General features: G+C 40.8%; 1 protein-coding gene across 5 annotated transcripts in view; it reads right to left on the reverse strand.

Moving 5' to 3' along the window:
* The window catches only part of NCKAP5 (NCK associated protein 5), a 906,791-nt gene that overhangs the window by 96,311 nt on the left and 797,813 nt on the right, over positions 1 to 12,667 (reverse strand). For all 5 annotated transcript variants that reach the window (XM_087435078.1, XM_087435074.1, XM_087435075.1 and 2 more), the window contains 2 exons: positions 5,338 to 9,101; positions 4,447 to 4,624 (listed from right to left, as the gene is read on the reverse strand). In XM_087435078.1, the coding sequence (XP_087291204.1) occupies positions 4,447 to 4,624; positions 5,338 to 9,101 (3,942 nt within the window). The remainder of the gene's footprint in view (positions 1 to 4,446; positions 4,625 to 5,337; positions 9,102 to 12,667) is intronic.

Raw genomic sequence — 12,667 nt, forward strand, 5'->3', positions numbered from 1 at the left:
CCCATGAAGGGAAATTTTGAATTTGAAGGGGCTGGATGAAGAATCAGCAAAGAAATGGAAAACGAGGGAGTGTCTTGGAATGGCATACTTGTCAGCTCTAATTATCCATACAAATAGATTTCAATGCAAAGTGGTGAGTAATTAAAAAAATCCATTTGCCTATGGAAATGAGGGGCATAATTTATTTTGGCAGCAGATTCCCCTTGCTAATTATATTTTTCATAGGCTGACATTAAAATTAATTTTCATTCTTGATCATACAGTGGTTGGGTATTGGTGAGAGGTTGTGGGAATCTTCCTGGGGGTAAGGGGCTGCCAGCTCAAGTTTAAGAATTTGCCAAAGATAGGGACAAGTGGGATGATCTTCACGTGGTGAAGCACTTCAAAGATGGGAGTAGTCACAGAACCAAGAAGTTTCGCTCAGAAAAGAATGGTGGTTAGGTATTTAGAATTTTCTCAGCCATTGCTCTACCAGGAACAGATACAACTCAATATCAGTAATGTCCCATTGGTAAGAAGTAGCAGGTGACTCACAGGCAATAACTATGGGATATTTTTGGTTTAAGTTTGTTATCAGTACTTTGGGAGTCTTCTAATAGTACACCTGCAAGTCTTCGCCATCTTTTGGGCTCTGCAGTTGCAGTCAAGAACTGTACCAAATAACAGTTTATAACAGGTAACCATTAAATGTCACTGCACCCACTATATCCTATTAACTTCTACCATTAGAAGAGGCCGGGAGAGGCCGCCTGGTGGCATAGTGGTTAAGTTCGCATGCTCTGCTTCAGCAGCCCAGGGTTCGCAGGTTTGGATCCCGGGTGCAGATCTACGCACTGCTTATTAAACCATGCTGTGGCAGGCATCCCACATACAAAGTAGAGGAAGATGGGCACGGATGTTAGCCCAGGGCCAATGTTCCTCAGCAAAAAGAGGAGGATTGCAGGGCTAATCTTCCTCACCAAAAAAAAAAAAAAAGAAGAAGAAGAAGAAAAGGAGGGAAGAATGAGCTTACAAAGGACACAGGAGGAAAAAGGGAGAAAATAACTCACCACTGACCAATATATATACCTAATTTCGGAATTAAACCCAATATTTGGGGATACTTTTCATTTATAATTCTGTACATATTCCTTCTCTGAATCATCCTACCATGAATTGTTTCCCAAGAAAACAACACTTTGATGTTAAAGTTCATTGAAAAGGAAAAGATCACAATGAACCTGAGTGAGGAAGGAAGTGATCTCTGGAGTGAAAACTCCCTGAAGGCATTGTCTTTAGAAAAGTGAGTCATTTAGAAAATGTTGCAGGAGGAGGGCACAATATGAATCTTCTTATTAGCATCAAAATAGCATTTAGAACAGAACTGTTCCATTAAGGATGTTGAAATTATAACATTTTGCAGAACTTAGTAAGATGATAACAATTTGTGTAATAATTGTACTATTTTATGCTATTTCATCACCACAGTACCATTTTAATGGGATGGTATTTGATGCTTTTTTATTAGCATATGTGACTCTTTTCAGACTATGTGACACTAGGTGAAGAGAATACTCATAATTTAAATTAAAATACCCATATTAAAATGGCCATCTCTGTCTAGTGCATAATGAAGGTATATGATCTCATTAATTTTGTTAACGATTTTTATTTTGTCCAGTGATAGTTAAACAGGAGCCTGAAGCTACCTTCCTTTGAGACTCTTCATTTCAGAGAACTATCTAAATCCACAGGAAGGAAGACTTACAACATGTAGCAAGTGGAGTGCATTTCTTTCTGACTTATTTACTTAATACCGATGCAATCTTTCCCGGGGATGCCTTTTTCCCCTTTTACAGTGATTTTATATAATTTAAATAAAAATACAAAGTAACATGGCCCTTGTCTAAATTACACAAAAATTAGAGCTAAGTGGCCTGTAAATGATGGTATAAATGGGGACATAAGCCTCTAATTAAGGCTCTGAAAGGAGTAAAAGACTTAACTCTTTGAAAGGAGTAAAAGATTAATGGGACTTTTACACCTTTTTTTAGAATGTATCTAGCAATCCTGAAAATGGATATGCAGTTACGAGTGAACCAAGTGGAGGGCTGCTACATACACGTATTTGTTAGATATATGGAAAGAATCTTCCTACTATTTTCACCATAGACTAAAATAACTAAAACACCTTAGGACTCTTTCATAACTAAATATAGTCTTAGTTTGCAAAGGAAAAGGAATGGTAGTACATTATGTTGTAAGGTTTTTGAACAGCGGTTTTATTCAGAAAAAAAGTGTGATATGTAATACATTGTATATAGCTATTGTTTTCATCCAAAATAACTGCTATGAGAAGAAGTTGTTGCAACACACTTGAAAATAAGCAAATAGCAAATGTATCTTTAGTCTTAGTAGGGGAAAATTCCCCTAAACTCTGAATTTTAAAAGGTTCCTGGGTCTTCACATCAATTTGCTATGGTATTAGAATACATCTTATTTTGCATCTAATCTCCTCCCTATATGGGCTGATAACATATAATAAATACGTTTTCACTGCTATTCTTGTACTAGTCCCCAAGGACACTATGGCAATGTCCTGTCTGAAATTAGTAATTTTAGCCCAATCTACATTGATGATTATGGAGATGAAACAAAAAACACTGCCTTTTCCATTTAAAATATGACTAGGTAGTCAACTATTCAGGTTAATAATATTTCTCTGTATGGAAAAGCTTCCCAGCATGACTAATTTCCTCTTGCAGCTAACTAGAAAAATTAGCATATCCCTATTGATTATGTATATTTGAGGTGGTGAGGGAATCTTTGTACTTCACAGAAAATAATCAGAGTGCTTCTTGCAGATATTCTGGAAGGACCAAAGGACATATTACTACACTGTGAAAGACCGCAGACGAGAGAGGAAAAGCATGGTCAATTACTTTAGCATTAGGAAGTAATAAGAAAGCAAAAATTGAAATTGTAAAAGCCCAACAGAGGGTCTTTTTGTTTTTTTGGTACTTCTGTACAGTGGAGATATACCCTAAGCTGTCAGAACCATATTAAATGGAGCATAGTTAAATTGAGTGCCTCTGATAAGGGCTCTGCCAGGCTATCAAAGTTTTAGATCAGTTGGATTGAATTTCCGGCATATTGCACATTTCCACACGTTCATTCTCTCTCTTTCCTTTCAGTGACACTACAAGGGCAGCCTTAGATATGCTTAGAATTTGTGGTTTTATAATGCAGGAGACATCTACATTTTCAAAGAAAGGATGATACCCTGAAAGCCGAGAGCAAAAATGGGGGGAAAAGAAAAAACTTTTGCAAAGAATGCAGTCTGCATATGATTTCAGAGAATTTGAAAAAAACACCTTATAGTTCTTCAGAGTCAAGAGCTATTAGAAAAAAATGTTTTAAATGTGCATTTGTCTCAAATTAAAGTAGGTTTTTGAAACTCTAAGGAACCCTAAACATCAATAAGTAATTAAACTAATAATTAATAAGTAATAATGCAAGTCACAATTACTTCTAAAATCTCCTCTACTCTTGAACCACTCCAGGAAAAAAAAAAGTATAATTATTTCATATTCTGGTTTTCCCTAAGGAAATGGTAGCATGTACTATATTTTACAATCTCTTTTATTAGAGTACAAAAATATATGGATAGGGTAATTCTGTATAGAGAATCTTTTTTGGTTTAAGTGCTTTAAAACTTACAGAAAGGAACAACGAACATCACCAAATCAATTATGCAAGAACAGAAAGAATACAAGGAGAGTAAGTGCAATTTAAGGTAATTTTAAAACAAAAAATATTATTTGAAACTAGCATACCTTGGAGGAATGTAAAAATTACCTTTTATTAACTTTTTTAAAGGAAATTAGCCCCTGAGTCCTGGACCTCATAATTAAAAGACTAAATGATAGAGAATCAAGTTCCAAAAAGGGTTTCTTAGTCTTAACACCTTCTGTCTAAGTAGGATGTCTAGGTAGGATGAATTGGTATATACATCTTTCAGAAAAAATGAAAAATGCTTAAATCAAATCATCAAAATAGCCAATATTCTCTTAAATTGCTTAGCACTTTTATTTTTTATAATCATTTTCATTCCTTTTTGTGTTGCTGGAAATGACAGAAATAATCATCGAGATAAATTCCCAGCACAAGGGTATAATTTGAATATGCCAGCAGCAGCATCATTTGCCTGCACTGTGATTACACCATCATTCTGAGAAGACCTAACAAAGCAGCAGTACTGGAGAGAGCCATGCCCATTCACAATCTAGCTGCCGTCTCTCTGCCACAGCTGTCACCAGGGTTTCTCTCCTTTTTCTCTTTTTCTTTAACTTTCTCTTTCCCTTCGTAATCTCTTGCCCATATATTTTCATCAGTAAAGGGTGGAAAGAATCCAACCGGCTTGTCACAGAAGCTAACGCTTTACAACCAGGACGGAAGAGCACTTACCAGGGAGCCTTTTGGTATTTCCATATCAGCTTTGGTTTTGATGTTTTTCTTATGGTTTCCTTGAGTGCTGATAGAGCTGCTGGTGAGACAGGAGCCCTGGGAGCTGCCCTTTAATACACTCCTGCAGGAAACATTATTTGATCCACTTTCTGTCTGTTGAGCTGCTTTCTTATCAACTCTGCAGGTAGAAAGTGATTCCTCTGATAAATTACATTGCTCTCCTTCAATCACTCTACTTTTCCCAGCCCTTTAATGTTTAAAGTAACCTCTATGTATTTCTTTGTCTTTAAACCCTTGAGTGATAAGTTTTCTCACTGGCCTTGATCAACTTCTCATCTGATATTCCAGTAGTGTATCAATTTAGATTTGATAATATAATAATTTATTTTTATTTTTATGACTGCTTGTGAGACGGGGGTGTGCAAAATAAAAACCACTGAACAATGATTGCTAAACACATTTCTGGCTTGAGATCAGCAGGAAATGTAATTACCTCTGGAAAGTTTCTAAGTATACGTTTGCTTGGTACAATCAATGAGATCGGTGTACTTTAAAATGTAAGTGTAATTTTCTTCCATTTCATGCCATGTGAGTACATTCATGATTCCTAGTGTAGGTTGAATTTCTATCAACCTTGATAAAACTTACCATTCTTTAATTTCAAAGACCATTGGTTTGGTTAACAACGTAACATGGACTAAATTATCATTTTATTGCTAACTTTTATTTCATTGTTTAAATTCTGGCTAATGTATAAAAGACTGCTACTATGCATTTCTGCTTGTATGAAAAACGTGCTTGACTGGTATTTAATGTGCAGGAAGCAAACAACTCTCTTCGTGGGGTGGGGGGGACCCCTCGACATTGCCACCCTCTTGGACAATGCGTTACCTGTTCAAAAGTTCTGTCATAAAAGTATCTTTTGTTGAACATGTTACAGGGCTGGGTCTATTTCTCGGTTCAAACTTCATTTGGCCGTAAACGTCTTGTGGTGTTTTCAGATTATTTTTGCTTTGTAAACCACTGTCTGGCCTATCTGCCAACTCCGTGTCTCTGTTAAGTTCATTTTCTATCTCACATTGTAGTTCAGGCTTCTTTTTCTCTTTTTTTCTCTCTGATTTTAGCTGTTTGTTTCCAAACCCCAAACCTTTTGCATCTTTCTTTTCTACTTTGGTTTTGGAGACATCCATTTTCCTGCTACTGAGAGCTGGAAGCCTGCTCCTCCGAAAACCAAACCAGCTGGCAAAAGAAGGCCCGGGCTTAGGCTTCGCTTCCACAGAGGTCGACTTTGTTTGCACTTGGCCCCTCTCCACATTTTCCTGAATGCACAACATGACCTTTTCTTCGATTGTGGGTGAGAGGGGGGCTTCTGGGCTCATAGCACCAGTCCTGGTTGTGGAAGTGTCTGGATACCTTCCAGAAGTTTCCGACTTGGAGGTCCTGCTTGTTTCAAAATTGCTTGGATGCTGCGTCCTCCCTGGGCTCTGCAGGGCTTGTGGGCAGTCTGGGGGGGTGGGTGGGCAACTGCAGTGGTCACTGCCTGGTTCCTCAGGAGCAGCCACACTAGAGAATCCTCCCTGGGCATAGGCCTGCGGGTCTTCCATTCCAGGTGGGGTGAGGAGCCCTTCAGATTTTGGAGGGACCCTCAAAGGCAGCTTGCTTGGGCTCCCATGCTGGCTGCTGGAGCTGCCCGTGCTCCCCAGGGAGCCTTGCCTGGAGGAGGGATGTCCAGGTGGCCTCCCTGCGATGAGGAGACTGTCAGACATGAGGATAGAAGGGGTCTTGTTGGGAGAGCCTTCTGTGGAGGAACTCTGCCGGGTGAGAGAATTGCCTCTCTCAGCAGTGTTGGTAATAATCTGAGTTCGAACTTTGCCTGGCCCTTCCATGGAGGGAGTGGAGGGCTTGTCTCCTGAGTGAGCACTGAAACTCTGGCTGCGGGCTTTGGCTCCATTCATGCCTAGAGCTGGTTTTAGGTGTGGCTTGTTGGAGGAAAGGGATCTTTTCACAGACCTGTTTTCCACCCCGTCTTTCTCATCGGCCCCAAGGATGCTATTTTCCAATGACTCTGGCGTTGCTGTTTCCAGGGGAAGCACTTCAGACAAACTGTCTTGTGGTTGCAAACCTAGTGGACTCACATGTTTTTCACCCACTGTGGTCTCAAGGCTTGCTGAATTCCCGGAGTCCTCTGGCTTAGACTTGCTTGCAGCCACAGAACTTTTAGAGGCTTCATTTAGACTGTCCTTTTCATGTTTCCCTGGTACTGTGGAACTTTTCCTGAGCAATTGGGGAGACTTCATGAGAACTTTGAGCCCAACTGGGAGGCGAGTTTTAAGTCCTTTCTCGTGAGCATTTTGACAACCATGTGGGGCATTATGGCTTTTAGAGGATGGTGATGATGAGGGACTGTTAACCTGAGATGATGGTGACTCATTTACCCCTAAGAAGGAAGGCTTGGGTGATGTGGAGACACTGTCACTCAACTGTCCTTTTCTTCCTGGAGATACACTTTTGGAGGACGGTATTTCCAGTGGTTCATGGGTTGAAGGACAATTCTTGGGAGTTCGTAACCCTGTATCTGTTTGTGTGGTCCCAAGTGTTTGGTGAGGTGGGGTTTTGGGGATACCTCTCTTTGGAGAGATCTTTGGGGGCCCTGGGGCCATCACGGCAAATGAGTTAGAGGGGATATGAGCAGAGCATCTGGTTTGAATCACTGTTTCTGTGGAGGACAGAGGGTGCGTGAAGATGGGCTTTTTGAAGGCCATAGAAGGTTTCTTCCCCTGTACTTCTGTCATGGTCTGATTAGAAGAAATAATAGGAACAGAGGATCCTTTCAGAGGGGGGGATTTGAATACTATTCTTGCTGTTTCACTGGGAACCCTGGTTTCAGACTTGGTAGATGAAGGTGGTGGCAAATTGTCATAACTGGACCTGATGAGTAGGGAGACTGACCTGCCTGGAGGGGGTGGGGGGGGAGGTGATTTCACCCCTGGCCCAGGGTCACAGTGTTTATCCCTCGTGGGGGGTTCTCCATCGTCACTAGGCTCAATAAGGGGCCTTGACAGCAACTGTGATGCTGGAATCTGACTTTTGGAGCATTGGACCCAATCCCTTCTGCCGGACATTTTGGAGCCATGAGGAAGTTGGGTGGGATGTTTTGGAATGTGTGAATCTGGCCGTAAATCAAAGAGAGGCACTGGGCCCTCATTCTTCTTGAACCGTGAGACTTTCCCAGGAGCTAAGGCTGATAATTTTTCAAGACTCACAGGACCAGATGAGAGGACTCTTGTGGAGGCTTCAGGCTCCATTATTTTTGATTTCTGAGGTGAAGACTTGCCCCTGGCTGGTATTTTTGTGAGACTTTGCTTCTGATAGATACCCATGGACACTGAAGACCTAGAGTTACTCTGGCATGACACATTGTGTATTGGTTTGGCCAGTCTTTGTCGCTGAGTATTTTGCTTTACTGTCCTGGGACTGAAAGATTCAGTGGGTGCTGCGGCAACATTACCTACATCATCTTTTGGAATGTTATTCTCAGTTTCCCCTTCAGGTCTTGTTAAAAAAGTGTAGTCTCTCGAAGCAGCTCCTGGCTGTAAATGAGCAATTCCCTGAGGTAAAAGTTCAGTGTGTTCTGCCTTAGGTCCAGGAGGGGCTTGATTGATGGAAATTTCATTTCTGGTAACGGTGACAACACCAGTCTGATGAGAGCTAAATTCAATGGGCTCGCCATCTTCTGCATCAAATATTACAGTAACACATTCTTCTGAAGAAGTCCTTTTTACAACTCTTTGCTGCTTAATGAAACTAAACGTCTTTGGCCTACTCTCTAAATGGATGGGCACTTGTCTTTCCTCCTCATTAGGAGACCCAAGTTGGGATTTTCCAAATCCCATGAGGAAGTCCAGGTTCTCCATGGACTTGTCAGTGTCAGCAGTCAATGACAAGTCTGAAGGGCTTTTCTCATCACTGCTCTCTATGTGCAGCTCATCGAGGGTTTCGTTATCATCAGTGTCTGAGAGCTGGAGATTGAGAGCCACGTGGCCCTGACTATGTGGATCCCTCTCCCTCTGTACCTGGGGTGCCTGCACACTTGGGCACAGCTTCTTCTCCAAAGGGCAGTTGCTGGCACAACTGGTCAGCTTTTCAGGCCTTTCCCTGGGATAAACTGAGGACGTGCCTTCTGAAAAGTGTTTTCTATTCATCTGCCAGCCAAATAGACTGTCAGAAACACTGTGGGTTAATTTACAACCATGCAGCCCACAGCCCTGGTTTGGAACTGCTTGCAGCAATGCTAAGGAAGAAGAGTCCTCATCGGCATCATCGTGGGAATCTGTATCATACACAAATGCTTTGTGGGGCTCCTTGCAGAGGCTCCCCACGTCAGTTGGTTTGCAGGGGGAATACTCCTTGAGGCTGCTACTCTTAATTCCTGGAGAATATATTCCTTCATTTGAGTTCATGCAATCTTTATAACCCCATTTGGTTATCACTGACTGGGGTTCAAGTAACACTTTTCGCTTCTGCAGCTTTTTTAGTCCTTCCAAAATGTGGCTTTCCTTGAGACGAGTTGGAGGTAGTTCATCTGTAGGACTAGCAAAGCCACTTGGGAGCGAAGAGTCAATACTTAGCCTTTTATCCCAGTTTTGTGATGATTGCTAGGAAAGAAAAGTAGATATCAGATATGATTGAACCATGTGGATCACAAATTTATAAAACTTATATAAATTTATAAAAATTATTTTAAAAAGTGATGGAAAAGTCCATCATTGTACTTAATTTGTTCTAGTGGTTGCTAAATATTCATATATAAATGCATATATTAATTAATTAATGTGAATTAATTCATTAACTGTGCAGCAAATCTCTACATTCCCAGGTCCTGAGCTAAGTAGCATATGATATAAAGAAGTAGACGACAAGGGCCCTGCCGTCAAGGAGCATGCAACTCAGCAGGGGAGAGGACTGGGACACAAATAACCCTAAGTCAAGAGGGCAAATGAGAAGTACAAATGTAGTAGGCATTCCAGAAATTCAGAGGAGCGAGCCTATATGTCCATTTGGAAAAACTACAAAAGGCATCTAAGGAAAAGTTTTTTTAAACTACCTAGTCCTTTCAAGGATGGATCTTTCAAGATGGATAGGTTTGCCCTAGTGCAAAAGTGGGGGAAATGATTTCCAGGTAGAGGGAAAGGAATGGCAGAGACCTAAATTGGGAAGAAATGTTTAAGGTACACTTAAGGAATAACCAGAAGACAATATGGCCTCATTTTACAGTACATACGAGAGGTAGAGAGGGTAAATGGAAGAGGAAGTTGGTCCATGTCTTTATCGTCCCTTCCATTCTAACATTTGATAGTTAGGATGTCATGTGACTTCATAACTTTATTTGATAGGCAGTGAACATCTGTGATATACATACATACATATAGCAGCTGGGCATTTACTGTTAGAAACCATAGTAATGATTCACCTACTAACTTGGGTCAATTTTCTGTCCTTCATACCTCCAAATACTAGTGTTAGTTTTAGAGAAGTGACCAAGAAGTGACATAGAAAAAATACTGCATTCTCCACAGACATTCATATTTTTCATAGTATTGCTAACAAGGAATGGAAGGGCAGAGGAGGGAACTAATGTTCGCTGAGCATCTGCTGTGTACCAGCCACTTGCATAGTGCTTTGATTTAGTTTTCAGAACAACACAATGATGGAGACATTATCAGTCTTATTTTACTAGGGAGGAAACTGAGATTCATCAAGGTAAATCTGTTGGAAATCACATAGTTAAGGAAGAGCTGGAGCAAAGGTGAGAACTCCGGTTTCCAGGGCTCTTTCTATGACTCAGTTCCAAAGAGGCCATGTGGGGATTTGAACCCATGCAGTCTGGCTCTAGGGCTTGCATGCCTAATCAGGATGCTATACTACTAGAGTTAAGCTTAGCCTCTATTCTCCTCTCTATACTAGTCAATGTCACGATAGAGATCATAGGTTATCCCCATACCCTTCTCTTGATGGAACTTGCAGACTTTACTCACAAACTAGCATTCAGGGAAATTGGTGAAATTTGGGCTCTGATGTCATGACTTTTTCTTAAAAGGTTATGTAAATAATGGTGAAGAACTTCAGTGAGTGAATCTGGTGGTTTCAGATGTGTGCTCTGTACCTATCTTTGCCTATCTTGCAGCTCCTGTTGGTATCTCCACACTGGCTGGCCCCTGCCCCATAACTCTGACCACTAACCATGTGCTCACATGCAGAGGTTCAAAAAGCATCAGAAACTTATTTTGGAATCTTGGCTTTTTAGCAAGCTGTGAACATTTGCTTACATCTAAGACATTTTCATAAAAATTTCTCCTGCTATCAACAACATATGTTGTTTATTTGTTATATGTTTATTTGCTTTTAAGTAACATTATATATTTTCTTTAGAAAATTCTCCAAGGTCAGAAGTTGCTTTGGATAGATGCTATGTGGTGATGCTTCCCCTTCCCCTGCACCATTACAAACTCCTTCGGAAATCAGAAGAAATCCCATTAGTGAGTCTGGGTATTATAGTCGACCAGTGAGAGGGATGCCATAGTTTGGATTTCTAAGAATTTCCGTGGTCCTGATAGTCACGTTCACAATAAAGAAGAGAAGCCAGGCAAAGGTGCCCCACCACAGCTTTAAAAAGGCAGATTTGATCAACCCATAGAAGATGCACTCAGCCTGTGCCCACCACTTCCTTTCTGCCTCTCCAGAGCCTGCCCGTGCTGCAGCTGATTCATCCCAGGGCATGCGGCTACAAACCTCCCAGGGCCAGGCTCTCTGCCCTGTGAGATTAGCCACATTCGTCATTCAGTTTTCCATAGGAGGTTATGGTATATAATAACTTGAGAAAAGTTTGGAACAATCTTGAAACTTGAAAAAAAAACAAAAAAGCATGAATCCCTTGTAGGAGAGATGGTGAGGGAAGAGCTGGCATTTCCACAAGCTGCATTCTTTGCTGGGAAAAGTTGGAAGAGAGTTGCCCTGGGGAGCAGTGCAGTTGGCTCAAAGATGCTGCTGCTAAGGTAGGTGCCTAGGTTTAATGTCTACAATCCTTTCCTCTTTCTTAACTGGACAACAGTTTTACACTTTTTTTTTTTTTTAAAGGACATTCTTGGTCCTAATGGGAACAAATCCATCCCAACAACTGGAACAATCCTCCCCATTTTAGGCCAATTCAACAAGACTAGTATAGCAGAAAGGTTAAGAGTGAAGGTTCTGGAAGGTAACTGGCCAGCTCTGCCACTTACTGGCTATGAGATTTTAGGCTAGTTATTTAATTTCTCAGCACCTCAGTTTCCTCATGTGTAAAATGGTGAGAATAGGAGAACCTACTTAAATAGGCTATCATGAGCATGAAATGAGCTAATACTTGTAAAGTGCTAACAAAGCCGTGTGGCATTTATGGTAATTACTCATTAATTAGAGCCCAATTCCTCCATGTAGGGCAGGCTAACGCATTTCATGCAAGCTTCCTTTCTGTTTCTACAGGAAACAATAGTCAAAAAAACATACTTGTGAACTTCAAGAGAGCCATTGGTCATATATTTATTATTATGTAAGTTAATATCGTATTCATATTCAAATTCATATTATATGAGTTTATTATGTAAGTTAATACTAAATGAGTACCAGGTACACGGTAAGAACTGTAGAAGCTCCTTAAATAATATAAATTTAAAATGTCTTCATGGGACTGGGTCTAGTTTGCTGGGTCCCTGTGAATTAGGACTTTTCTCCGTGAGATGTGACAGGTGTACTCCATGACCATTCTGAGACAGAACTCTATTAAATCTCCAGATGATGGCCACCTAAGACAGTATGAAGTGCTCAAATCCTATTTCTTCTCTTTCAGGGAAGAGGTTTCTCTACAAGATGAAGGATTGTTCTAATTGAAAAATTTAAGCCAAAAAACAAAAGAAGAAAAGAAAAAAATCTCTGAGAGGGAGAGAGAAGAAGAGGTCTGAGAGCGAAAAGAGCAGAGCAAGGGGCTCTGGGAGCCAGTGATATACACAAAGAGGGGAAACATCCCTGACCATCTTTCCCAGTCCATTGAGAGCCAGGCTCCCAGCAGTCATTATTCAGACCTCCGAACATCTCCTCAGAAGGAACAATTTTGATAATGCACCAGGCTCCACACTTTGCATTATAATTCTGAGTCCAAGGGAATAAGCTCTAAATTCAAGCTTAAAAT

Source organism: Ceratotherium simum, chromosome 9 (genome assembly GCF_057802395.1).
Source record: "Ceratotherium simum simum isolate JZ-2026a chromosome 9, ASM5780239v1, whole genome shotgun sequence".
Classification (NCBI taxonomy): domain Eukaryota; kingdom Metazoa; phylum Chordata; class Mammalia; order Perissodactyla; family Rhinocerotidae; genus Ceratotherium; species Ceratotherium simum.